The sequence below is a fragment of the Pelodiscus sinensis genome, chromosome 10, assembly GCF_052426305.1.
Source record: "Pelodiscus sinensis isolate ZL-2025 chromosome 10, ASM5242630v1, whole genome shotgun sequence".
Lineage (NCBI taxonomy): Eukaryota > Metazoa > Chordata > Testudines > Trionychidae > Pelodiscus > Pelodiscus sinensis.
Window position 1 is genome coordinate 51,742,583 of NC_143061.1, and position 27,371 is coordinate 51,769,953.

A 27,371-nucleotide genomic window follows, 5' to 3' on the forward strand; every position below is an offset into this window, starting at 1 on the left:
CAAAGCTGCAAAAATGTTGACATTCCATCAAGTATTGGGAGTGTATCCCAGAATTCAAATCTGCACTAACAATGATGGGATGGCTGCCCACCGTACATCACTCAATGATTAACATGGCAATGAGGATGTGCTCCTGCATGTGAATGTATGTAATGGGAACATGCAGCATTAACTTTGTAAAATTGGAGGCAAAAATTCAACTTAAATTCAACCTACTTTTGTAACGTACACAAACCCAGAGAGATGTGAACAATCAAGACTCCAGGGAAGGTCTAAGAAAAGGATTCTTCCTTTTCCCAACTGACTGGAATATAAACTTTCCACCCATAGAGGATATATGAAGAGGATATCGGCATATTCATATGGTTCTAAATACAAAACTGTTATCTGCAAAAATGAGCCATGGATATCTGCATCCACAGATATCTGCAAATTTGCAGGGCTCTACAAAGGGCAGGGGTGGGAAATAATTTTTAACCAAGGACCACTTCAAAAATGTTTGTAGGGGCGCTGGGCCACTCAAGAAGGGGCGGGGCCTCAGGCAGAAGGTGGCAGCCATGACACTTACCTGCTTCCCCACCCTCAGACCCTTATTCAAAAAGCAGGTTCACAAAGTTTCTTGGTTTTCTGAGAAAGACAGCTGAAAATCATTGTGTATTAAACCCACCACTTCCAACTAAAATACTAACAAAGTCACCCAAACTTACAAAGCTGTGATTGAGACCCTGATCCTTTATCTTCACACCTTGCCACTACCTCTGGAGCTAATAAAACAGTGGTGGAAAACATTTTGGGGGGGGGTGGGGGGGATGGACAGACTGACCCACAGGAACAAAAATCAGTCAGGAGACTCACACAAGTGAGAAACAACTGGGGTGGGTGGGGAGGACACTGAAGCACCAACACAAACTCTGCAATGCTGGTGGGAGGAGAGCCCCAAGCCTTGGGGGCCAGATCTAGGTAAACCAGTGGCTGCATCCAGCCTCCCAGGCCTTACATTCCCCACCCCTGTAATACAGTGAGTTACAGAAAAGTAATGTAACAAGGCCCTATATTCTTTTTAATATGCAGCCAGCCACAAGAGGGCAGGATGTTCACATGTACATTATAATTACCATAACTAAACATCTCTTCTTGACAGCTCATGAAACCATCTACATGTTTTGTTAGTCTATAAAGCGCTACAAGACCATTTGTTGTTTTATTAAAATCCTTGTTAGTTTTTTGTTCTGTTTTACAGTCAAAGTATAATTTATCCAAATTTTTCCTTGAATGGGCATACTAGAAAGTTAATATAACCATGTCATCACAAAAGCCAAGGAAAGGAATCCTGAATTGAGATGACAATAATCAGACTGTTTAAAGACAATGGGACTGTTCATTAACAGGTGTTTAACTCAAACACTCAAAGGAACAGTTTGGAGGCAAGATCTTTGTGAAATGTTTTAATTATGGGAGGGAGGAGAGCATTGGGGAGGAAACACTCATGTATCAGTTATTTGGACTTCCAATTAAATCTTCAGTAAAAAAAAATTAATATATTTGACATTTCAAATGTTAAACACAAGCAGAAAACTTCAAGACAACGTAAGGCCTGAACACAGTAAAGAAGAAATATAATCAACAAAATGTGCAGCAGGGGTCTCCCACCAACTCTCCTTTGTAGGTCACTTTTAACTGACCCGGTCTACAGTTAAAACTTAAGTGATCTAGCTAGCTCTCTCAAAACTGTATAAAAACCTTCACACCCTTTGAAACATAATGAGGGTGACCTAACCACGACTGTAAATGTAGGTAGATTGACAGGTGTAAAAAAAAAAATCTTCTTTTGATGTTGCTACTAAAGATATAAAAGGTTAACCAGTAAGCCTCACCTTAATGGGTGAGGCTTACAGGTTCTGGTTACAGGTAGGGGCTGAGGAAACCCCTGCCCTGTCCCTGGCAAGCCAGATCCACCTTCCTCCATCAGATTATATGCTGGCTCCCTGGGAGCAGGGCCAGGCATTTAAAAATGTAACTATGTAACCACTAAAAATCAGAGCGGTTACAGGTGCTGGAGGCTCTGCAGCATAGCTTATTTAAGTGTAAATGCTATGATTTTTAGTGGTTACACAGTTACATTTTTAAACATATTTTTACATCCCTACTAGCCACTGCCTCTTGAGATTCTAGATTTACTAAAAAAGAGAAATATCCTTTTGTGATCTGTTGCAATGCTTGTAGTGTAGATGTACCTTAAGTTATCTTTTTCTTCAGTGTTCTAGAATGCTACTAATATAATTTCACAGAGCTGTATACTCAGAAAAAGTACATCCAGCCACCCAGATAATGTGCAAGTGGGCTATTCATCATCTCTCAATTTTACAGTTCATCCCAAATGGAAAACTTCATTTGCCTCTTTTGAAGTATTCATAAATGTAAAAGGCATTATTCAACTTGATTTGTTTTATTTCGTAATTTTAAAAAAATATCAGTCTCTTGGCAGACCTTATAGATAATACATCTCTGGAAGAAGGGACATAGTTTTTCTTTAAAATGTGAAGACTTTTCAACTCTCCAGTTGGTGTTAGTCTTTTCAGAAAGCAAGATGACTGACAATACAGTGGGAAATAGTGAAACCGACTCACAAAGTAAAAATAGAGGAAAAAAGCCCCAGAGCTCTACAAAAACTTTTCATGTATTTGATAAATTATTTTACTGATGTGTTACAACATCAAGAAACCTGTGTATTTGCAAAGGAAGAATAGTACACCAAGATAGCAATATAAATATTCTACATTTCAATTGTTAGCTGAAATCATTTGTTCAGAAAAGGCTCTGCAGCAAACCTGATGACAGAGAATGCAATCTTTGTGCAAGTACCTCCACATGCCCAGACAAGGCTTCTCTGTCCACCTCCTGAAATCACTAACAAATAATTTACAGCTTTGTTAGAGAACTGAAGAGAGATATTAAGACAGCAATGGAATCAAGAAGCTGCCAAGTCTTGCTATCACTGCTGTAAATTTTCAGTGCCACATATCACTTAAGTGATGGTACCCCTATTTCTGACCTATTTAACACAGTAAACAGAATCTTGCATTTTGTCCATGCTCAGTAAAGAATCTATTCTATGACAAGTGCTCTGACACCAGTTACTTCACTGAGTTAGCATAGCTATGCTTTTTTTTAAAAAAACACCTACTGTTGCACCTACTGTTAGTAGTGACAGGGTGCAGACTAATTACCATAAAATCAACTAACTCTGATCTAAACAAGATTTAGATACATTAGTGGCCACTAGTGCTCCTACCATCTCTACTACTAAGAGAGTTGGCAGCCATAGGTGAGTTCAACAAATGCCAGAAGAATCCACTTGTTTGGAAAGTGACACATGCTAGCTCTTGAAGCAAGAAATCAAAGGGTGATAAACCAAAAATGATTAAATTAAAAGTACAACAGCAGCATTCAGAAATAAAACAGAGAACAAAATATGGACCGTAAAATAATGGCAAAAGTAACCAAAAAAGAAAACCCCCCAAGACCATCATTCTGAAGCAAATCAGAATATGGGGTTTTTTTTTTAATACTCCAACCACGTCAATAAGTATTGACCCCTTTGGCCTCCAACTTGTCTGGATTTAAACTGCAATTATACATGCTCGTAGGTGCTGGAATCGTTGTGTTGACACTGAGACTACTTGCCTTGGATTAAAACCAAACACACCTGATCCTGATCTACGGGCTCTTTGCCCTACCACAGCCTTTAGGGTCACACGCTGCTGATGATTATTCCCCTTAACACCGATCCTACTGACGCCTCAGCCCTGAACCAGCTCTTTTCTTCCTGTGTCTGCAGTATGACAAGGCCAGACATGCTCAGAGGAGACAGGCGTCAGTGCGAACGGACCCTGCCCGAAGGCTCGCCCAAGACGCTGAGGGGGGCGAGGAGCGCTCGCAGGAGTTAGGGGAAGAAGGGAACGAGCAGGGACCACAAATGGCCCGGAATGACCCAAGAAATCCCGCAGGTGTCTGACAGGCTCCGGCCCGCCAGCACTCACCCAACCCACGGCAGGACCTGCTGCCAAAGGCCGCCTGCACGGGGCCTCCACCAGTCAGAGCCACCGGGAAGTGGGAAGAGGGGCAGGCGGCTGCGTCTCCGCGCAAGCGACGGGGGGAAAGACGAACAACGGAGGCTCCGGCAAGGCCTATAGCCCATAAGCCAAGTCCAAGTCACCTCGGCTGCTCAAAGGCCGCGGGCCTCCTTGGCTTCTGTACCCCACGGCAAAGACCTTTCCCCGGGCAGCAACCGCAGGCGACACCGGCGCTTCCACGGCGGCCTAGGCACGTTCCCGCAGCAGGGCCGCCCCGGCGGGGCTGACACGTCCCGGACGGGAAGGAGAAAGGCTCAGGCACCGCCTGGCCGCCCCGGGGAGCCGGCCGGCGCCAACGGGGTTAATTACCTGCGATCCCGGACGGAGAGTCTCTCACAGCCGAAGCAATTCCTCAGTCCCAACAACACAAGATGGCGGTCGCGCCGCCACGCATCGTCACGTGATATAGGGCGCCACCTACCCACCCAGGCCCCGGATGGGAACGGCGGCGAGTTGAGAGCGCGCGCGCCGCGAACAGAGCGCGAGCTCCGCAACGCCAACGGCCGCCGCGGGGTGACGCGAGCCCCCGCCCTAGTGCCAGGCCCGGGCCTCGAGAGAGAGCATGAGGCCGGCCGAGGCCGCTGCGTCGGGACAGCGCCCAGCCCCGATCCTACCCTAGGGCCCAGGCCAGGCACGGGCCATAGTCCTCCGCATGCACCCAGCTCGGGCCGGGCGGGAGCCCAAGTGCTCTGGTACTTCCCCACTGCCTCTGTTCTGGGCCCAGCTCCCCCACCCCGCCCGACCTGGGTGACCCAGAGCCCTCTGACAAGGAGCCAGCCCTGCCTGGAAAAGGGGTGCGGGCGGCTCGGGTCAGCAGTGCTGAGCGGGGCGTTAAAGGGCCGCATAGTGGGACAGGGAACTGCCGGGGCTCCCAGGAGTGTTCAGCAGGGACGCTCCCCGGCCTCCAGTAGCAGCTCCGCCCCTCCCATTGGCCGGGAGGCTTTGTGAGCGGGAGCTGTGGGGGCCGTGCCCAGAAAACCTCCCTCCCCAGACTTTCTGTCGAGGAGCCAGACATACTGGCCCTGTCCCAGCGTCTCAAAGAACCAGGGCAGGCAGGAGTCTGCCTTAGTCCCTCTGTGCCTCTGGCCTAAGGTAAGTACAGCCTAGCTGAACCAGTGCCTTGATCCCCCTCCCAGAGCTTGCAGGCCCAGCCCTGAGCCTGCTCCCACACTCTAAACCCCTGAAACCCAGCCGAGAGCCCCCTCCTACTTCCACAGTCGGCAACACCAACTAGAATCCTTCCTGCACCCCTACTCCAGCACACAGCCCCCTCCTGAATCCCTCATTTCTGGCCCCCTCCCACATCCTGTACCCCCAGCTGGAGTCTTCACCCAGTCTCACAACCCAATCCTCTGGCCCATTCCATTGAATTTGGGGAAAGGACAAGCGATGCAGGAGAAAGTGGGATGAGGCTTAGAACACGGGGTGGGGCAGGGCAGGTGTTTGGTTCTATGTGATTAGAAAGTTGGCAACTGTAGTCACACTTCATATGCAGAAATCACCCTGTCACGTTATTCACACTGCTTTCTCACAGAGGCAGACATCTTGATCAGTGTTCAGGACCTGATGAAAAAAATCTTAACATAGTCAAGGAGTTGACTGAGAAAATATCAGAGACATTGGGTATTATTTTTGAAAACTCATGCAAAACAGAGATTGCAGAGGAAGGCAAATATAGTGCAATCTACTAAGACAATCTGGGTAATTACAGATGAGTCCTCTTAATTTAAGAACACAGAAAGATAATAGAGTAAATAATCAGTTTACAAACACCTGGAAAATAAGGTGATGATGGCTTATCAAGGAATGTTGCTTTTGAAGAACAAATCATGACAAATTAACCTAATGGCTCTGCTTGATAGGAAACAAGCCTTGTGGATGGGATGTGGCAGGGGAGGAGTGGTAGATGTTGTATATCTTGATTTTAGTAAGGCTTTTGTTAGTGTTCCTCTTGATCTCAAACTAGGGAAACAAAGCCTAGATGGAGTTACTATAAAGTGCATGCATATTTGGTTGGAAAAACATTCCCGTAGAGTAGTTATCAATGGTTAACAGTCAAGCTGGAAGGGTCTATCACATGGGGTCTTTCAGGTATCAGTTCTGGGTCTGATTCTGTTCAATATTTTCATAAATGATTGAGACTAAAATTATACAGCGTACACTTAAAGTTTGAAGACAATACCAAGCTCAGTGGGGTTGCAAGTACTTTGGACGATAGGATTAAAATTAAAAATCATCTGGACAAATTTGAGAAATTGTCTGAAGTAAACAAATTAAAAAAGGACAAATGCACTAAGGAAGGAACAATCACTTGCACACACATACATGGGAAATGACTGTCTAGGAAGGAGTACTATGGAAAGAGCTCTGGGGGCACGGGTATTGGATGAAGCTATCTCTTGGGAAGGTGAACTCCCCAGGCTTTGGCCCTGCCCATATTCTACCGCAGGCTCCAGACATTCTTCCCAGGCACTGCCCTCTCCCCATTGTTCTCTTCTTTCCCTGCCCTGCTTACCCCCTTTAAGCAAAATCCCTGAATCCAAATGTAGAAAATGACATTTGAAAAAAAAACAACACTCTTCTACAAATTCTTTCTAACGAAAATGGAACATGTTATCCACTGCATGCCAGATTGTGAAGACTGGACCTGCAGAAGGTACCTAATTAAATTTATTTGGGAATAAAAAAAGTCACAAGTTTTTTTTATATATACCCTGAAGTTTGTCAAAGATTTATTTGCACAAACTTTGTGGTAAGGGCAGGTCAGCTGTCCTGCTGAATATAACATTAAATATTATGGAATAGATGATGCAGCTCTTCTTTGTTTAATTTTTTTTAATCAGTATTTCTGAGCTGATTTTATATTTTAATTTTACTCTTAAGCCTGCACAAGTAATCATTCCAGATTACTACAGATTTAAGACACTGAAGCAAAAATATAAGTTTAAATTAATCAGAGCAATTTAGTGTGTTCATCACAATATTCATTGCTTTTAGAAAAAGGGAACACTAATTTATTTTGTGTAATCTCCATAACAATAGACATATTTACAAAATTTCATTTTATATTAATGTTAAAAATATGTCTAAATATTTTAGGTATAACAAGATTTTATACCTTACTGATTTTGGTGAAGGGTTCTCGTAAAAGTAGTTCATCAAATAGTCAGAAGTAAAAAAAGGGAAAATTCATTTTAACCAGGTATGTAGAAGAAAAGAGGTGTTGTCCCTATAAGGACTCTCTTGAACAGAGAGTGAAAAGAGAAAGATTACAGCAGAGATAGATAGAAAGAACAAGACGACTTTGGAAGCAAGTTTTTTGTATTATAGTAATTAAAATGTGTATTTTAAATAAGATCTTTTGAAGAATTTAAAGAACTTTTTGTCTGAAGATCCAAGTATGTAAGTCTAAAGATGAATACTCAGATTCTGCATCTCAAAATCTATGCAAGGATGTTTTAAATGTGTGGTTTTATAATCTACTGCCGCAACAAACTGACTAAATATTTTAAGCAAATTGTAAACTAAGGTCCTGTAGCCGAATAGATTGAATAAATATTGCAGTAATGCAAAATTATTTTTGTCAAGTACATTCAGAATCTGACAGTATATACCTCCAGGATGGCAAATGCTTTTTAAATTACTCCATTATTGCTTAATGGCTCTTTGAACAGTTTCAGTGTTATGCTGATAGATCTGGCAAGTTGTAAGACTTTTTACTTTGAAATTACTAGATTGCCTCTAGGGGCAGACTCACCAGGCTGAAACACCCTGTTGTTGGAGCCTGCAGGAAGAATCAGACTAGGGGTAAGAAGAGGTAGGTGTTTGGACATTAAGATCCAGGGGAAGCAATGTCTTCCCTTTCCTCTATACTGACCATGTCTGGGAGTTGATAGTGGACCACAAAGTAAATATGAGTCAACAGTGTAACACTGTTGCAAAAAAAGCCATAATTCTGGAATGTATCAGCAGGACTATTGTACTCAAGACACAAGAAGTAATTCTTCCATTCTACTCCATGTTGTTAAGGCTGCAACTGGAGTATTGTATTGTGTCCGGTTCTGGGCTCCATATTTCAGAAAAGTTGTGTACCAATTGGAGAAGGTCCAAAGGAGCGCAGCAAAAATGATTAAAAGTCTAGAAAGAATGATTTGTGAGGAAAGATTGCTAGCAGCTGCATCAAGCATGTGTCTGGAAGCCACTTTAGCCCCACTGGGCTGATGGTGGTGGTAGTGGAGGCCCCTGGTCATTTTAAATCACCCTGAGCAGCAGGCAGGCTGGGGGGGGCCATGGGGGAGAGGGGATTGCGCAGGGGCCGGAGCATAGACAACTGGTGTCTGCAAGGGATGGGGAGTAGGGAGGACCACTCAGAGGAACAGGGAGGGGGGTATAAGAGCACTCCATTTAGCAATTACAATTTTGACAAGGCACGGGGGTGCGGTGCACCTCCTGGGTGCTGCCACAAGTCATCTATTGCCGGGGTGAGACCAGGCCCTAACCTTTGGTGTAGATGAGATAGGAATATTCCTGTTATATGGGCCCATGGTACCCAAGGACCTCGCTGCCTATGACCACATTACATATATTTGGAAAAATCTTAGTATTTAGAATGAGCTCCATTGGGAGACTGAAGAGACAGGATGGGTGAGGTGGTATCTTTCATTGGACTATTTTGTTGGGGTGTGTCTACCCTGCACCTTTAGCTTAAAATAAACCCTATTCTGAAATGTCCCTTAGTCCTCATGGAACAAGGTTTACAGGGATGTCAGAATAACTACTCCATTATATTTTGAAATAACAGGCTTGTTTCAAAGATGTGGAATAGCTATTTCAGGCTACTGAAATAATGCTGCAGTGTAGATGTACCTTTAGAAAGAGGGACTAGTCATATGCAACTGCTCTGAGGGAGCATCTGCCTCTGTAGCAAAACTGTAAGGTTCTGGTCTCTGACAACTTGTATTTCCATTCTCTTGGCTGCTTGCTATTACTAATGGCTAGAAAAGTGCAGGGGAGGATAGCAAGAAAAAGAATTCCAACCCAAGATGTCAGAATAGGCACTTGCAGCTCTCTTGCAGAAGCAGCTGTGCCTTGTAGCATTGTTGTTCCAATGTCGTATCTTGACAGAAGTCAGTTAGATCATGTGAATATCTCTTTGCATTTTACTTGGAGAATTCAGAAGAGGCCTCTGTCTGACACTGGAGAAATCTAGTTTGTGGGGACTTGCTTTTAGTTAGTTTGGGGGAGTTTATCAAGCAAAATTTCAAGAAGGGAACATTTTTAAGGTATGCATTTTTTTAAAATTTTATTTGGAAAATTCAAAATACATTTTAGTATCTATTTTAGTAGAGTTATCCGAGGACTTCTGTTATGCTCAAGCAAGCAGAACATAAGACTATTACAAACCACAAGACTATGGAGCCAAATTATTCCTAGGTATAACTACAGGAACTATGGCAGATGCACAGTAGGTATAAATTTGGCTCTTGATAAGCAAACACTCCTGCTAGTCTGCCTTTTAATAGATTAAACTTAAAAAACAACAGATAATCTAGCAGCTAAACTAAAAAAAACCCATGTAGATGGTATCATGTGCTTTCATAGACACAACCCACTCCTTCAGATGAATTTAATTATGCAAGGAGAGCTGTGGGCTGGAGATTCTTCAGGTGATAGACCTGTAGAGGCAGGGCATGAGTGATGATGTTTGCCCTGGCTGTCAAGTGCTGATTATGGCCTCCCCACTGTTGCCCACGTCAACTGTGGATCTGTATCTATCACTGACACGGCTGGAGTTGAGAGTGGCAGCATTGAAGCCGGTGCCGCTTTATTTGAACACGCCACTTTTGCTTGCAGCCCCGTATAATTTTGTGGTGCTGGGTTTTATGGGGCACCACAAGTGTGGAGTGCCCCTAGGCTTCAGCACTGAGGAAGTGCAGACAGGCGCCATGGCTAATTTGTAAGCTCTGCCTGCCATTTTGATAGCAGGGGTCCTCAAAGTGCCTGGTCTCTTCCCTACTTACTCTCAAGGAAGAGACTGTGTCGGAGAAGTGGCTCTTTTCTTTGGTGAGTCTTCCTATTCTTGGGAGGCATTTTGTGCTTCAGCAGGCTGCATAGCCTTGTCCAATAATATAATTCTGAGGTGGAGCACTGTATTCTTTCTAGCTCTTCCTGCCAGGCTGCAGCAGTGATCACACTTCTGTGGTATGTGGGCTTCCCCTAAGTAGCAAATGCATAGGGAATGGTCATCGGATACTGGCATGGGCTCCTAGCACTCATCACATTTCTTGAAGCCCGAAGAACCAGACATATTGATTTGTCTGCAGTGTTACTCTTTCTCTTTTCCTTTTCTGTACTGGAAAAAAAAAAAAGAAAGAAAAAGAAGAGAGGAGAACTGGGAAGGAGCCTGGTTCATGTTGCCTCTGAGCTGAGCAGCTAAGCCACGTTCAAATCCTGTAGGGAAGAAAAAACATTTTGTGAGGTAAAATTGAACAAGGAGAACTATTTACATGAATTTCTAACACAATAAGGATAACTGTCAAAACACTAAAATATTATCTGAGATAAGAGTGTGAGAGAGCATATTGAAGCTCCATCTGAAGCTGAGGGCAGTTAAAAAGGAACTGAAATGGATGGGTCAGGCCACGCATGTTGGACGCTCAGTTGGGAGTGCTGTGACACAGCTCCTGCGAATGCATGGCCCAGTCAGGGAAACTGCTTTGCAAGGCTCGGATCTGTGGCTCCGGGTGACCCATCACCAACAGTGGAGCACCCCCCGGATGCACATCTTAAAGAACGGTTGTTATACATGAAATGAGTAATTACCTTTTCACAGCATCTTTCACTAAGAGCCATTAATATACTACTTTGTCACAGACCAGAACAAGTAATGTCAGGAGTTCTGCTCCAGTAAGGGCTCTAGTCTTGCCCCCCCGCCAGGCTCTTTTCTTATGCCTTGGTAATTGGCATTCATATGGGCCTTCCCCACTCCCCATTACATTTAAGGTAGAGGCAGTCCCCGGGTTACATTGATCCGACTTACATCGGATCCCTACTTACAAACGGGGTGAGGCAACCCTGCACTAGCTGCTTCCCCCCAGCAGACCAGGGAGATGCGAAGCTAGCGCCCCCCCCAGCAGACCAGGTTGACGCGGAGTGGCTTTTCTCTGCAGACACCTCTGCTTGAGAATAAAGGACTGAGGGAAGTGAGGTGTGGGAGAATAAAACTGAGCTCTGGAGAAATGTTTGGCTAGAGTTTCCCCTACAATATGTACCAGTTCCGACTTACATACAAATTCAACTTAAGAACAAACCTACAGTCCCTATCTTGTACGTAACTCGGGGACTGCCTGTACTGAGGAAACTGAGGTGAGAGTAATTATCATGATTGATGGCAGTTCTGATATTCATATCTGATAAATCTCTTAACATAGCCTCCCCCCCACCCCAACACCTTACAGCTCTTCCTGAGTCAAGCAAAACCAAAATCAGCTCCTAGATCTGGAACCAGAATAATTGCAACGAATAGCCTGGATGTTGTCCACCAAAGAAATTGATTATCTGAAGTTCAGAACCTTCCATTCCAAAGCAGGAAAGACTCAAACTGACTTAGGGTCTTGTCTACGCTACCAGGTTTTGTCGTCAAAATGTATATTGATGCCCAAAGTTGACAAAACAAAACTTGCCAAACTGTGTTCACACTTGCTCCATCTTTCAACAGATCATATCCTCATTGGAAGGAAATATCACAGACAGTGTGAGCAATGCACTGTGGGTACGTAACAGTCTCTGCAGACTTCCCTCAGAGTTCTCCCACAGCCTTTTCAACTGGTGGCTTGAATAGCTCCGTGAGCTTGCCATGCTGAGGATTGTCAAAGCAGCACAACATTCTGTCCCTCTCCCTGCAGCAGTGGCCTGTTTACTGCTGTGTACAGAGCAGAATAGCAGCATTCCAATGATTTGTTCTTTATTCCCCAAATGGAGCAGCGCATTCACCTGTCAGATACTTCCAGAGGCTATAAAAAGAGAGTGGGGGCATGCCTTGCAGGGCAGTGGAGATCAAGACACTGAGCAGAGCAATCAGGTCAGGCAGTGTGAGATACTGGCAGAAGTCAGTTCTCTCAACAAACAAACAGGCTATGTCTACATTGCAAGGTTTTTGCACAAAAATGTCCATTTTTGCGCAAAAAACTGTAGAGCGTCCACACCTCAAATGTGCTTTTGCGCAAGTAAATCGGCAGTAAAATGGCAGAATAGAGGGCTTTTGCTGGTGTAGGTAAACCTCCTTCTATGCGGCATAACTCCCTTTTGCGCGACAGCTATTGCGCAAAAAGGCAAGTGTGGACGCTCTGGAGGGGTTTCTTGCACAAGAAGCCTAGGTGGGAAAAAGCACAGATGCTCTGATGACCATTCTGTGAATGGCAATCAGAGCTTTCTTGTGCAAGAGCATCCATGCAATGTGGACGTGCTCTTGTGCAATACGTTTTTGCGCAAAACCCTTGCACAAAAGGCTTCTTGCGCAAGAAGCCTACAGTATAAAGGCAGCCACAGTGTCTACACTGGCTCTTTGCTGATAAAAAAGGGACAGGAAAAAAGTTTCTTGTAGGGTTGGAAGTTTTATGTTGCTGAAACTGGGTGTTTTCTGGACAAAAGTTGCTTTGGAGTATATAGGCTCTCACTGTTTTATCACCAAAAAACAGTTTTTGGTGACAAAACTTGATAGTGTAGACAAGGCCTTATAAAACTAAATGAAAGAGGTTTTATATTTGGGCATCTCAGCACTAGGTCTATCCCTGACAACCCCCATTTCAGCAATATTGCACTATTGACTAGTTTCTGTAAGCTGCAAAAGTACCCATTGTGACCGGGTCAGTCCCCCTCCTGGTACCCTGACCCTTGTTCCGTCCACTATCTCACCCTTTGAGGGTTGCAGCGGGGCCCTCACTTGCAGAGTTTTTAGCCCTGGGCCTTCCTGGTCCTCACCATAAAGAATGGTGTATTGGGCTGAAGCCCTGAGCCAGTCACAGCTGAGTAGTAAGCCCTCTTCTAGCCCCTTGGGGATAGGGAACCATTCAACACTCCCTGCTCGAGCCCTTCACCTCCGCCTACAGCCTTTGGCAGGACTGAAATCTCCTTATCACCAGGTTGTTTGCTCCTCCTCCACTCTCTTTCCCTCTCCTTCTGCCCTAGGGAAGGCTTTTAGAGAGGCTCTGTGGCAGCCTAATTCAGTTCACCTGGTCCTTAATTAGTTTGCAGCTGCCCTGTCTCAGCTGCCCCTTTTCCCTTTTAACCCTTCCCTGTCACACTATCTAGGAGCAATGCATGCACTTGTATCCTTCCTGGGGCACAGTGTTTTCTGTGTTACAATGTCTAAATTTCTTAAGAATCTTATTCATGCTTTTCCCCTAGTTTGGGAGCATGACATTCCCCCACTCTGGGACCTCTTTGTATTATTAACATGTTTGATGTATCTCCCCTTTGAGCTATTAAGTTTTTCTCTATGCTATCTGTTAAGGAAGTCTGCCTTTTTAATAGTCATTACACTGGTGGAAGGGTAGTGGAAACTCATGGCCTTATGGCAGGTCTCCCTTATATAGAGTTTCATAAAAAGTAAAGGGTTAGTCCCAATCTCATTTCTGGGTTAGTCTCCATCCCAACATTTATCTGGCGGTAGTGTGGATTGACTCACTTTCTCTCTCTCTCTTTTTCAGGCAAAGGAACCAGGATTGGGATCTTTAGGACCACAGCCCCAGGGATCAGGAACTGTTCGATGGTGGGAACAGGTGTGTCTTCAATGAAGGAAACAGGTAGGTAGTAGGTGTCTTCTCAGGAGGACCATGTGACCAGAACCCAGGCTGCCTCCTGAGCAGACAGCAACCTATAACACTGCATCAGTCCATTATATCATCACTTGTTACCAGGTAGATGTGACCCTTTCCTGCCCTTCCTCTTTGACTATGTCCAGACTGCAAGCTTCTTTCAAAAGAGCACCTAAACAAAAGCTCATTGAAAAAGCAATCTACTTTTTCAAAAGATAGCGTCCAATCAGTGTGGATGCTATCTCGCATATAAGGCCACCCGGAACCAGTTCAGGCAGGGCATTAGGTCAGCAGTTGCTTCTGGGTGCTGTTGCCTAAGGCTATCGGAGAGGCGTGCTTAAAGGAACCCCCCGGACAGCCGTTTCTCAGCTTCTGCTACATGCTTGCCTACCTCTCAGAGAGACAGCAAAGCGTTAGCAGTGTGCGCTCTGGTTGCGCAATTTTTGGACGCCACAGCATGCTCCTTGCCATGGAGCTGGAGCTGCCCCTGAACATGCGATGGCCCCACGCAGTCATGCTGCAGGTTCTGCAGCAATTTTCAGACCATCTTGACTCCCAGCTCATCTGAGTCCCTCTTCTTCTATGTGGGAGCAAGACCCTTGCAACTGCACCCCATGGTGGAGAGACTATTTTGGAGGCTGGATACTAGTTCGGCCTGGTCGTGGAATGGTAGGACGACCAGCAGTGGCTGAACAACTTCTGCATGCGGAAAGTCACCTTTTTGGGCCTAGCTCACCCCTACCCTCCAACGACGGGACACCCACTTGCGCTCTGCCATCCCCCTGGACAAGTGGGTCACCATCGCCAACTGGAAGCTCGTCACCCCAGACAGCTACTGGTTCGGCGTGGGAAAGTCCACTGTCAGGGCCCTCCTCATGGAGGTAAGACACTCTCAGGCTGCAGTCCCTGCAAGGGGGAGTCCTGGAAAGGTGGACCCCAGGGAAGGGGGAGAGGGGTGGTGCTGGGGTGAACTAGGGGGGGTAGCCCTGTCCCCCAGGGGTGGGGGTTGTACCATCCCACCCTCACACAGCCCTGCTGCTGGAGGGTAGCCTCACGGGGTGGTGCCTGTGATGTTTGAGGGGCAGGCAGTTCCCAGAGGCTCTCACATTCCCTCTCATGCTCAGTTTTGTGTGTTTCTTTGTCCCCTTCTGCAGGGTGAGGGGGCCATCAACTTCGTCCTGCTATGCAGGGCCATACACCAGGGAGAACTGGACCCCATCATTGCAGGATTTGCCACCCCGGCGTTCCCCAACTGCAGGGGGGTTATCAATGGAATCCACATCCTAATCCGTGCACCACATTTAGCGGCCCAATCCATAAACCACACGGGCTATTTCTCCATGATGATGCAGGCCCTCATCAACCACCGTGGACACTTCAGACATTTTTGTTGGGTGGTCGGACAAGGCACATACTGCCCACCTATTCAGTAACGCCAGCTCTACCACAAGCTCCAAGCTGGGACATTTTTCCCCCAGCGGGACATTTGCATGGGTGACCTGTAGGTGCCACAGTGCATCGTTAGGGAAGTGGCCTATCCATTAATGTCCTGGCTCATGAATCTCTAAACTGGCCACCTGGACCCCAGCAGGAAACAATTCAATGTGCACCTCAGCCAGGCCCAAATGCAGGTGGAATGTGCCTTCCACTGCCTGAAGGCAGGGCTCAGACGTCTCATGACCCACCTGGACTTGAGATCACATTGTCACAGCGTGTTGTGTTCTCCACAATATCGTGGAGAGGAAGGGGGAGGCCTTCCTACCCAGGTGGGGGGCAGAGTCCAGCAAGGAAAGGAGGGCCTTCACGCAGCTGTGGACAGCTGCTGTCTACTGAGCACATCAGGGGGGAGTGCACAACCATGAGGCCCTGAAGGAGTTTGTCTCAAGGACCCCAGTAACTTTCCCCACTGCCTCTCCACTAGAGGCCTGTGCCTTGACTCCCTAGGGCTACATCTGCACTGGCACAATCTTGTGCCAGAAATATGCAAATGAGGCTAAGCGTGGAATATGGCCCAGCCTCAGTTGCATATCTAATGAACCTATGCCTTTCCCACCACACCCCCTTCCTTCCCCTCTTCCCTACACAGTCAGTAAAGACACCAGTGTGGATTGGAACAAAAAAAATTGTTTTTTTAAGCAAATGGGAAGGAGGGGGGGGCTCAGTATTGGGAGTGGCGTGTGGGGCAGCTAGAAATGCCACCTTGGGTCTGGGGACGACAGCGAACTCGGAGGTGGATGGGGCCTGGGACAATAAGGAGATGGGCAGGATGGGGCGTTGGAGTGGGGTCAGGGATGTTAGAAAAGGTAAGGGGAGGGGGCATAGGCATGGGCAGGGGAGCTGGAGTGGGGAACAGAAACCAGGTCTGCCATCACTTCCCGGATTGTGGAACATGTTTTTGCCCAGCCGCACATGCTGGTCTTACATGTAGTTCTGTCACTTGGCTTCATCCCAGACCTTTTGGGCCAGGGTCTGCTGCATGTCACACAGGACACCACGTGCTCAATCCTGATTACCCATCAGTGACTGCTGCTCCAGCTGTGGAGAATGAAGAGGAAGAGGCAGTCAGTCATCCCTGCACACAATGTCCCTCCTCTGTGAGCACAGAGCAACAGTCCTCAGAGCAGAGGATGGGGATGTCCTGGGAGCAAGGCCATGTGTAGCCTGCACAACTGGCCCTGCCTCACAGGGGCCCTGAGGTACCTAGGGAGCCATGCTTCTCCCCCACATATATACCTGTGTCTGGAGCTGCTGTCTGTGGCCATGGGTGGTGCCTCATTTGCAGCACTCCGTCTCTGTAGGGTCATGCATGTGCCTTCCAGCCTGCTTCCAGCATTGCCAGGTTGTGGGAAGGCATTTCCCATCCCCCCAGGGGTGTCACATGGTGGGGGTGTCTCCCCACAGCCTGTGAGCAGGATCCCAGGGGTGCTCTGCATCTGGCTTCTGTGGTGCACATTGGTGCTGCATGCGCTTGTACATGCATGGACTGCAGCAGACTCTGCAGGCTGAGTAACCATTCCCCCTTCTCCTCTGTGCCTGCCTCCCTCACCCTGTGTGTGTGTGTAGCAAACAGAGCATTCACCTGATGATCTTTTCCTGCTGTCAGAGGATGCCTGGGAGACCTCCAGGGCTTGGGTACCAGCTCCAGGGTGAGGGTGACTATGATGGCCGTATTCTCCCTGAACTGCAGCTCCTATTTGTCCTCCTCCTCATCAAGGAGCGCCTGGTGGGTGACTACCGGCATCTCAAGCCCCAAGTCCACCACTATGGGTGGGGAAATGGTTTCACCACCCCCTAGAATGCAGTGCAGCTTACTGAAGAATGGGAAGTAGTGTGATCCTGCCCTGGAGAGAGACCTATGCCCCTGGCATAGCTCCTTCACCTTGCTCCTTAATTGGTGCAAGAGTGGTATCCCCTCACAGCCAAAGGCGCCACCATCTCACCTTAAGTGTTTGTGTTGTACCTCTGGGAGCCAAGATCCTGCAGCGTCTCCTCCTCCCCACAAAGCTAGAGGGACAAGCTCTCTGTCCCAGAGCCAGAGGGCACATGGCGTGTGGTGCCCGTGGGTGGGTCCTGCGAGTCCTGGTGGTGCTCCCTATTAGGGCCAGGTGAATATGGGGGCTTGTGCTTGGCTATAGTTCCCAGTGTGGGTGACAGGGCCAGCTTCCTGCCACAAACCTTGTCCAGGGTGCCTGCAGCTTTAAAAGCTGCCAGGGGAGAGGAACTATAGAGTTTTGATTACTCTGGACAGAGTGTCCACCAAGGCACCTGTGTTATTTCCTGGAGTCCTCATCTTTCAAAAGAAGACGCTCTTCCCTGTCCACAAATGCCTTTTTCCATTTGGACAGAGTTTTACTGCTGTCAGAAAAAGCCCTGCATTCTTTCAACTTTGTCAAAAGAACACAGTAGCAGTGTGGACTTATGTTCTTCCAAAAAAACTCTGCTGTGTAGACATACCCTTTGTAGCATCCCACCTTTTTCTGTTAGGGTGCGTCCAGACTGTAAAGATTTTGTGCAAAAGCAGCCACTTTTGCGCAAAAACTTGCCAGCTGCTTACACTGGCCGCTTGAATTTGCACAAGAGCACTGACATTCTATTATAAGAATTCAGTGCTTCTTGCACCAATACTTTCACACTCCTGCTCAGGGATAAGCCCTCTTGCGGAAGAATACTTGCGCAAGAGGGCCAGTGTAGACAGGCACCTTTAGTTATTGAGCTTTCTTGCGCAAAAAATTAAGTGGCCAGCGGGGCTTTCTTGCACAAAAGCACATCTATACTGGGCACAGATGCTTTTGCACAAAAGCATCCATGCCAATATAGACACTTTTGTGGAAACACTTTTAACGAAAAAACTTTTAAGTATTTCTGCAAAATCATGCCAGTCTAGACACAGCCAATGGCTACTATCCTCAACATACGCATGAACCGTCCCTGCCTGGGTCCTCACTGCCTGTGACCCTCTATGGGCTCCCTACCACCTCCTACGCTGAGGCAAGGCCTCCTCTCCCCTCAGACCATGTTGAGTCCTGATGTAGTCCTCTTTCTAGTCAGTAACTAAGAGCCACCAGAGTATAAATTGAGGATTTGAGTGGAAGCTGTTCTAGATATACTCTGGTTCTCTCTTCTTGAGCACCTCATCCAGATTTCTTGATGGTCTAACATTGTAGTGTTCTTAAACAACAGTACTTAATGGTTTGTGGAAGCTAATTTGTGAAATGTTGTGACCTTCTGGTACAAAGTGTTAATATACAGCAGAGAGTAGAGGGGAAAAAAAGTATTCCCATTTTACCCAATATAACTTGGTATATCTCAGGGATAGAAGATTGTAGGAACACACACTCTAATCAATCATCAGGGCTATTGCTATACTGAAGGCCTATGCTATTATGCCATGTTTCACCTGGTCAGCCTTTAGTACAGCCTGTTAGTTCTCCTTCCCCTCTTCAGCCTTACTGGCAGTCAGCGTACACCAACAGGAAGACAATGAGTTCTGAGGTACTCCATCTTCAATGTGATGCATTTATCTATCACATATACAAGATTAGACCTCTGTACATGTGGTTTAAAAAAAAAAAAAAAAAAAGGAGTGCTTCTATCTTTAAGTATCATCAAGATCCTTACGGATGCATTGTCTATCAAGGAATTCAACAGCATCAAGGGTGAAAAGCAGTAAAGACTGCCTTTCCCTACATCTGTCACTATCTGCAACTTCTTGCTGGGGAGAAGATGCATCTTCAATTTTAAGATCTGAAGCCACTGACAGTAACGAAATGTGAACATGTTTCAGTAGACAGCATTTCACATATTCACACAAAACTCTGTCCCTTGGAAGTTAACACCATTAGCCTTTGCATAGCTACAGTAGCTGTGCTGTAGTGGAAATATCACAAGGGGGCTGAACACTTAGTCATGACAGCTGTTCTTGTCTTTCAAGTAGCAAAGATACATTTTACAAGTGGGATCTGTGCTGAGAATTCTAGAACAAAATAGGATGTTTGAGGACTTTATATAAACACACTGACAAGATCTGAGGTATTAAAGGAAGTTTTATTTATACATTTTAGCAATAGGAGAAAATTGAAGATGCAGTTATCTGCTTGGTTGTAAAGAATAAAACATTTAATTATAAATATTTAGCTAAAAGCGTGATTTATAAAATATAATCTGTGGAGATATATACATAGTTTAATTGTTTAGCAATTCTCCCATCTGACATTAAAGATTAGAGGTCTTTCTATTTATTATTCTACACTCACAGTTTAGTGCTCACAGCTTAAGCAGCAAGACAGACAGGTGAAGACACAGATGATCCATCACGGACCACTGATGTGAGTCTTGTCTTAGAAGGAATTTGGGCAACAGAGAGGCAGAACATTAATGCATACAGAGAGGCTTTGCAAGAAGGACTCCTCCTCTTTTTGGTGGCTTTCAGCAGATACAGACATGCACCTGCAATTTTTTTAAAATTTGTGGGCAAGTCCTGTGAGTTCATAAAAAATGGGTACCATAGGCTATGGTAAGGGTATCATGCAAGTTTACTAAATTCAAATTTGCCCAATGCACCTCAATCTTGATTTGTAACCTCTCTGTTATTCCCTTTCTGAGCAGAAACTGCTCATTGTACCATATTGGTTTTGTAGAATAATGACTTCATGAAAGTCACTTTGACACATACATCCTCAGTTCATGAACATAAGATTCTCGGAGGTGAAAATTGTGCATCATTCGATTGTGCTGCCCAGCAGGAAATATTTCATAGACACAGATATACCCATTTGCTTCTCCTAAATCGAAGAGCCTAAAAAAGTTTAGTGAGGCCATACAGTAGACTGATTTTTTTTGGATCTTTCATCTTCCATCAGTTTTCTATTTTGTTTTAAGTAGTGCTAATTTCTCCTACATCCTGGGCAAGATGTTACTTAAGAGAAGTCCGGCTTTTTTTTTTAAACTGGGAGAGTTGTCAAGATAGCATTTCCAACAGAAAGAGTTGGAAGGCTGCTGTTATTCTTTTGGCTAGTAGAAAAGGTATGCGACTGTCAATTCATTTCATTCCTAGCCCTGCCGACTCTACAACCTTTGGACTCAGAGAAAGGAGAGTAGAGCAAAGTAAAATATATATGATCCTGCTAAGGTTTAGTGCACGATAACAGAAAAAGTAATCTGTACTTGGTTCATTCTGATTTGCTCTAAGACATCACTACTTACCTGGAAAATAAACAAAATACCTCAAGGGGAACGGGAGGGTTATGAAGAATAGAAACCAAAGAGCAAAAGGTAGACCAGAGAGACTTTTTTTTTTTTGATTAAGAAAAGCTGACAATTGTCATTGCTCATCCATGATTTGCTATTTGGTTCTTCAGCACTAGGACGAACTTAAGCACTACCGGACAGTTTAGAGTGATGAGTATGTACACAGTTCTTATTGTTCACACTGTATGACCACATGGTAGTTGTGAGAGCTGTATCCTTTGGAACTGATTTAGAAGCTTCAGTTTGAAAGGATGGTCAAGCTCTAGCAGGAGATACTGTCCAGGCACAGTTGCAATTCATGGAAATAGTCCAGGCACAGTTGCAATTCATGGAAACAGACCAAATTAGAAGAAGTCTACTGGTAGAATGGATGGTTACTGGCTGAATGCAGACTTGAGCTCTTTGAATGCTGCCCGACGGTGTTTCTTCTCTTCCTCTTCCCGTTTTCGCTCATCCTGCTCTGCCTTGATCTCCTCTTCAAACTTACTAGCTGAAGAAAGGGCTTGAACCTGTCAAGGGAAATACAGACATGAGCTATGGCAAGGATTAAGAATTTGAACTATTTATCAGCACCCCTGTTGGCCACATCTTTCACTGGTTACCAGATTCAGTGGTGCCATAATTGATTATGGTTTAACAATATTACAGTAGCTGAGTATTTACACTGACAACCTGTTGATTCACTTTTATTCTGAAATAAATAGGATAGTTTATTTATCAATGGTCACTTCCCCCTGGAACTGAGCCACACTTCGGAAAAGAGTGTGGATATATTTATTCCAACATGTAGGAAATATTCTAATTTCTTTATGACCTTTTGTGCTAAATAAAATGGGACGCTAAATGCGTGAATTGACTTTCAAGATTTATAGGACAAATGTCTTGACCAGTTATGCATCTTCCCATTCCTCATCACTAGGTCACCAGCCATCACAGCATGAGTCATGAAAACTCAATAAGCTTTCCCCAAAGATAAAAAAATTGCAGAAAATGTGAATTCCAAATTGGGATGAAATATGAGGAGCTCAGACTGTGGCCCATTTGCACACCAAAGGAAAAGGCTTCATTTGAGAGTTGGTTTTCAGCTCTACTTTCCGGTTTGTGTGTTAACAGCTGTGCTATGTTAGACAACTATTTTTGTCCACAGAATTCCTTTCAGATCATGTTTTACCAAACTTTAAAAGCCCGGTCCAACCAAACATGAAGATAAGGCTTTGTAGTATTATCCAAACAAAAAGCTTTATGATGTTATTCTGGCCTAGAAAATTTAAAAGATGAGAACACTCACATATTTTTTTCAGAACTAAGCTCCGTGCTCTGGTGCTGGAGAAGAGGAAGTTCCTTGCAGAGAAGGTTAGAAGTTAGTGCAGGATTGCTGGCCTGTGTGGTGTTCACTGATCACACAGTACTTTAGGTGCTTGTAAAAGCTCTGCTTTATTCTGTGAGGAGTTCCAACTGACTGTGTTTAACAACCAACTCTTCATAGCATCCTGGCCAGACTCTGCAGATATGTCTGCACCGCAGTTGGGAGGTGTGACAGTAGCACATTTAAACCTACCAAGGATCCCAGATAAATAATCAAGCAGCCACTGCCCATACTGCCACAGCTATTATTACTCCCAGGTGCTGCAGTCACACCTCTTGACTGCAATACACACCCACCCTTTCTTTGGGAAGCCTAGTCCTTAATAATTACTGTCTTCGGGATACTTTTTGAACAGGTTTGGATGATGACATTTCAAGGGCTATTTCAGCCATGGAGATGATGGGATGGAGTAAGAAGTCTACAGGGTGCTTGAAGGGGAAGGAAGCACCACTAGAGCAGCAGAGGCTGGCAAAATAAGCCATTTTGTGGTTCATTTATCAGCAGAATAATGCTCTGTGGGGCACAGCATACACATCTGAACAGGAACTGGCACAACCCAGAATGATAGTGGGACTGTGTACTCTGTGTTGAGGAAAATTAACATCTTAAATTGGTGGAATAACATCTGTTGACACTGGTGTGACGGACCCCCCTCCCCATGCTTCATGAAATGGACTTAGGGGACATGAAAATACGTAACTCAAAAGTGCTTTGAGCAAATTATTTAGTGTACCCCATCAATCTTCATGTCACAATTGACTGGTTCTGTTTATCTTACTTTGATGTATGTATCATTTGTGTGTGTGTAAAATTAGACCTATAGAGTGGGGAATACTTTGTGGTTTTACATGTGTGAATGAGAGACATGGAGGGTTAAACAATCTCTTTTGTCCTTAAATCTGGCCAGTGGTAGGTAGGGAGCGGCCTCAATTCCTTAACAAAAACAATGGGAAAACAGAGCCCTTGGTCTTTTGGCTGGGCTGCACCTAGAGGACAGGAGCCAGAGACCCCAGGGTGGGGAAGACAGCCCTGGTTTGGAGGGGCAGCTGGAAAAGAGGTTTTAGGATGAGTTTGAACTGAGGTTTCAGAGTAGAATTAACCAAGCGTTTGTTTCTTTTGATTTGTAACCTACTTTGCTCTGCCTGTTCTCACTTCTTACCATTTAAATATTACTGTTTCTACTTCATAAATTCGTTTGTATTTTCTATCAAACCCTGTGTAATTAATTGTTACCAGAGGTGGGGGGGCAACCACTGTGTGCATTTCCCCTTTCCTTGTTAAAGGAAATATTTTGGGGCTTGATGCCATTTGGGGAGTGGTATCCCAGGAAACTGAGCACTAAACTGCACTCTTCTTGGTCCTGAAGTGGTTCAGTGTCTATACTGCTTCTCAGTGGGGGCAGGGACCTCAGCTCAGGGCCTTGGCTGTGGGAGACCAGCAAAGCTGCCCAAGCAGGACCCAGCAATGAGGAGTCCCAGAGGGTGGGAAGGCTAGTGGCAGTGGCCATGTCAGCACCCTGAGAAGCACCCCCTAGGGGTCATCTGTGACTGAACCCAATAACAACTGGCATACTGTCTAGCACCCAAGCAGCAATGCCCATTCCAGAGAACAAGATGAGAACTATAGCAAGCTTTTTCAGTCCCCCCCACCTCCACCACACTACCATACCTTGGCCTCAAAGAAGTTCTTGGCTCCTTTAACTCCCTCAGTGGAAACATCTATCTCAGAGAGTTTTGCCAGAGTCATCAGCCCGCTGTCTTCCTCCAGCTCTCCAGCTGCAGCTTTATGGAAAATCAGCAGAAACTAGCAAGGGAAAAAAGGGGGTTTATTACAATTCCAAGCAATTAAACTAGATGCTAAGTAAAAGCAGCTACTGACATATGATCCAATATAAGAATTTGAAGTTACCACCACAGGAAAACATTTTATAAACAAAAGGAAAAAAATGTATTTACAATAAGCTGCCTCCAGCATTTTGGATGCAGAACTGTGCGCTCTCAGACTGGAGAGAAGAGCCTCTTTAGGGAAAAGCAGGGACTTCCCACACATTAGAGCTTTGGCAGCAGCGTGGTTCATGTATTGCCTCATAACAGACAGCAGCAGGGTCCAGAGAAGGGGACTGTCACTTCTCTTCCCTCCCTGTGGTGGAATGCGTAGTACAGCTGCATGGTGTGATTCTCAGGAAGGTCTAGCTGCGTTATGGCATGAGCTGCCACTTGTGTTGTCAACCCAAGCCATTTTGGTGTCCCTTTTATAACAGTTCACCAAGCTTTTCATTATAGGTGCATAATACATAACAGACCAAATTAAAGCATCAGAACAGAACGCTGCCCCCATCTTCAACTGACCTTTCACCTGTCCAGATAAGCTCAAGGGAACATACATCAGACAGGACGCAAGGGCCAGATCTGCTGCTTTTGATAGAGCAAGCAGTCTAAAATAGCTTGCAGTAAACAATGAACCAGAGACAGGCCTCACTGACATGCCCACATCAAAAACCATTTCAAGAAGGCAGGTAACCCTAGTGGAGAATTTCTGACTACCTATCCAGACCTTAGACTGCACATAAAGGTTCCTCTTGGGACTCAGATAAAGGTTCTCCCTCAGTGACCATAGTAGAGGGATACCAATGTTTCCTTCTAAGATGTCCAGCAGCACAGCCCCACAGCTGCATCATAAGCCCTGCCCAGACAGGGGCTCAGGACTTGCACATGGAGCTGCCTGCCAGGCGGTGGAAGGGGGACATGTCTCTCTCCATGACAGCAGCAGCTCCCTACTAAGGGCAGAGTAGACTGTTTCTCCTGGTAGGTGCTAGTCCTCAGCAAGGAGCTGCTGCTGTCAAGGAGAGAGAAGTGCCCCTCCCCCTGGCAGGCAGCTCCATCCTGAGCCCCTGGCCAGACAGGGCTCATTAAGCAGCTGCGTGGCTGTGCTGCCTCGCAAATTAGACAAACACTGAGCAGTCCCCTTCTCTGCCTCCATCTGGTGCTGAGGGTTCAGGAACTAGTGGTAGACTGGAGAGGATTGTCATCATGGGATATGGGCTGGCTTGCCCCTAAAAGGTGCTGCTGGGGCTACTGCCAAAAAGGAGTTTGATGCTCTCTGCTCCCAGTTATTGCAGCCAGATGTCCCATCAATTTTGGGATGACTGGGAGTAACAGTAAATACTTGGCTATTGCGAGATCCTCTGGGGTCAAAGACAGTCTGCTGCTGGGACTGTGGTGGTTTTTATGTATCAGCAGAGGGTGCCATACCAGACAGTGTTCTGGGAGAGTTGATGGTGCTACCATGGCACTGGGAAAGGAGGAGTGGCCTGGCATCTGTCACATTGTACTGTCTTCCTCCTGCTTGTTCTTTTTCTACACCAGGAGAGCACACACTGCTTCTTGTGCTTCCTCTTCTGCACCAGAGATGAACGATGCCAGAGGAACACTTCACAGTGAAGTGCATGGTGTATCATCAGAATGGCTTGGCTCTGAGGCTGGTCTGAGAGCAGTTTCCATTAATCTAGCCTTGAGCCTTATTTCTCAGTCCTTTTTAGTGCAGAGTCTCAAGTCATGAGTTTCTACCAAGCACTTAAAGCAACTGGAGTGCAGGTCACCCATGGGCACAGGTTTGCACACCACGGAACAGGGTGTTCCTAGCCCCTAGGGTAAAATCCCTCAAGAATAGAGAAAACAGTGTAGATCTATATTGTAGCTAGCATTAAGGACTAGCTGCACTTCAAAAAAAGAGTTTAAAAACCGTTCAAAAAAATCATTTGGAAGGAGCCTAGTTGACGAGTGATTGTTCCAGCAACCATTTGGGTAGTAAGAAGAATGGAAAGGGTACATTATTGGTAGCATCCTTTATGCTGATGCTCCAGGAGGTACTAGAGTTTGCCTGACAGATACTAACAAGGTAAAAATATATCTCTAGCAATGGTGTACAGACCCTGAATGAGTAATGGACATGAGCAAACACTCAAAGAACTCAGTTATCCATATTAGAAAAGAGAATGCCTTCTGACATTTCTGCCAAAACATACTGATAGTGGGAAGTTTAAAAAAAAAAAAAAATTAGAGGGATTTTTTTTTTTGTTCTTGGGGAGAGGTGTTAACGGTCTAGCTCTAGTATTAAATCACTATTTAGGATTCTCACGAACATGGAAGAAGACTTAGGAGTGCATCACAGCTTTAAGATTACCACCTTGCAAGGCTACAATTTTGACAGAAGGTTTTCTTCTATTGCATCCATTAATATAGTAGAGTTGCAATAGCAAAAATGACCTTTAGTAGTCAAACAGAGCGATACCCAAACACACTCAGGGATGGCTGAAAAATTGATCTAAGTGCTTACATAGCAACTTGTTAAAAAACCCTTACAAGAGCACTTTAACATTTCTAGTTAAGATACCAAGAGGTACCTGACCAGAGGGCCTGCTGCCAATTTATTTAAACTACAAAACCACAACATCTGATATTTACATAGTCTGAGAAGCACATTTTTCTTCCCCCCCAAAAAATTAAAATTTGCTACAATGCCTCAGAATTTCCTGATAGTGCACCAAGTTTCAGTTGAGGACACTCACATCTCTATTGTAATCCTCTGAAGGCAGGATTTATGATTCAAACACTAATATAGACACCATTAGTCATGTTCAAGTACTGCTGTAATTAGACATCACCATTTGTGTCTCAGCTATCGTATAGCCTAGGCACTAGCTCCACAGGGATGAATCTGTGTGAGAGGAGCTGCATCAGACCCTATTGTACCACTCAAGTCCAGCAAGGAGGGGCTAAGTAAAATGTAGGACCATGTGCGCTCACTCCAGAAGGTGGGATTTCAGACACCGAAAGTTAAAGGAAGTTCAGTTCTGTATTGCCTCAATTCAGATGGGATTTGTCTGTTTCACTGCAGAGATCACACTTTTCCACTAGAGGACAGCATGTCCCAAGTGCATCGGCAATCTCAGCCAGCTCCTTTCATCACTAATGCATATGATTAGGAAACATAGATTTGTTATTTTGAAGACACTTGCTGAGCAGCTGATTGAGGTGCAGCAGTCTGAGACTGTGGTGGGGAGGATAACTACAGCGCTGGCTAATCTCTACTACAGCATTGAAGTTCTGAGACAGAGGATTTACGTAATAGCCCTGCAAGCTGGGTGTGCTTATTAAAGTAGAGCACACAAAAGGCAAACTGCCTTATGAGGAAGCGTCTCCTGTTCCCCAAACAAAGTTTAACATTAGGTGAGGGTTGGCTCAGTGGACAAATCAGCCCACCTCAAAAATTTGACAAGGATCTCCTTCTACTCTATTCAAATCATTCTGT

General features: G+C 45.4%; 2 protein-coding genes and 1 long non-coding RNA gene across 7 annotated transcripts in view; 1 reads left to right on the top strand and 2 right to left on the bottom strand.

Moving 5' to 3' along the window:
* The window catches only part of GIGYF2 (GRB10 interacting GYF protein 2), a 132,750-nt gene extending 128,181 nt beyond the window's left edge, over positions 1 to 4,569 (bottom strand). For all 5 annotated transcript variants that reach the window (XR_012906183.2, XM_075937385.2, XM_075937382.2 and 2 more), the window contains exon 1: positions 4,443 to 4,569. The gene's annotated coding sequence lies outside the window, so the exon portion shown is untranslated. The remainder of the gene's footprint in view (positions 1 to 4,442) is intronic.
* Positions 4,473 to 19,339, top strand: LOC102449525 (uncharacterized). The gene is made up of 5 exons (XR_016350374.1): positions 4,473 to 5,225; positions 11,851 to 11,904; positions 13,841 to 13,936; positions 14,544 to 14,829; positions 15,103 to 19,339. It is a non-coding gene; the product is annotated as an uncharacterized LOC102449525 (long non-coding RNA).
* A 134-nt stretch (positions 19,340 to 19,473) lies between these two features.
* The window catches only part of EFHD1 (EF-hand domain family member D1), a 39,073-nt gene continuing 31,175 nt past the window's right edge, over positions 19,474 to 27,371 (bottom strand). Inside the window, exons 3-4 of the mRNA XM_006123680.5 lie at positions 23,730 to 23,864; positions 19,474 to 21,204 (exon numbers count right to left, since the gene is read on the bottom strand). Coding sequence (XP_006123742.3) covers positions 21,070 to 21,204; positions 23,730 to 23,864 — 270 coding nt within the window. The 3' untranslated portion in view covers positions 19,474 to 21,069. The remainder of the gene's footprint in view (positions 21,205 to 23,729; positions 23,865 to 27,371) is intronic.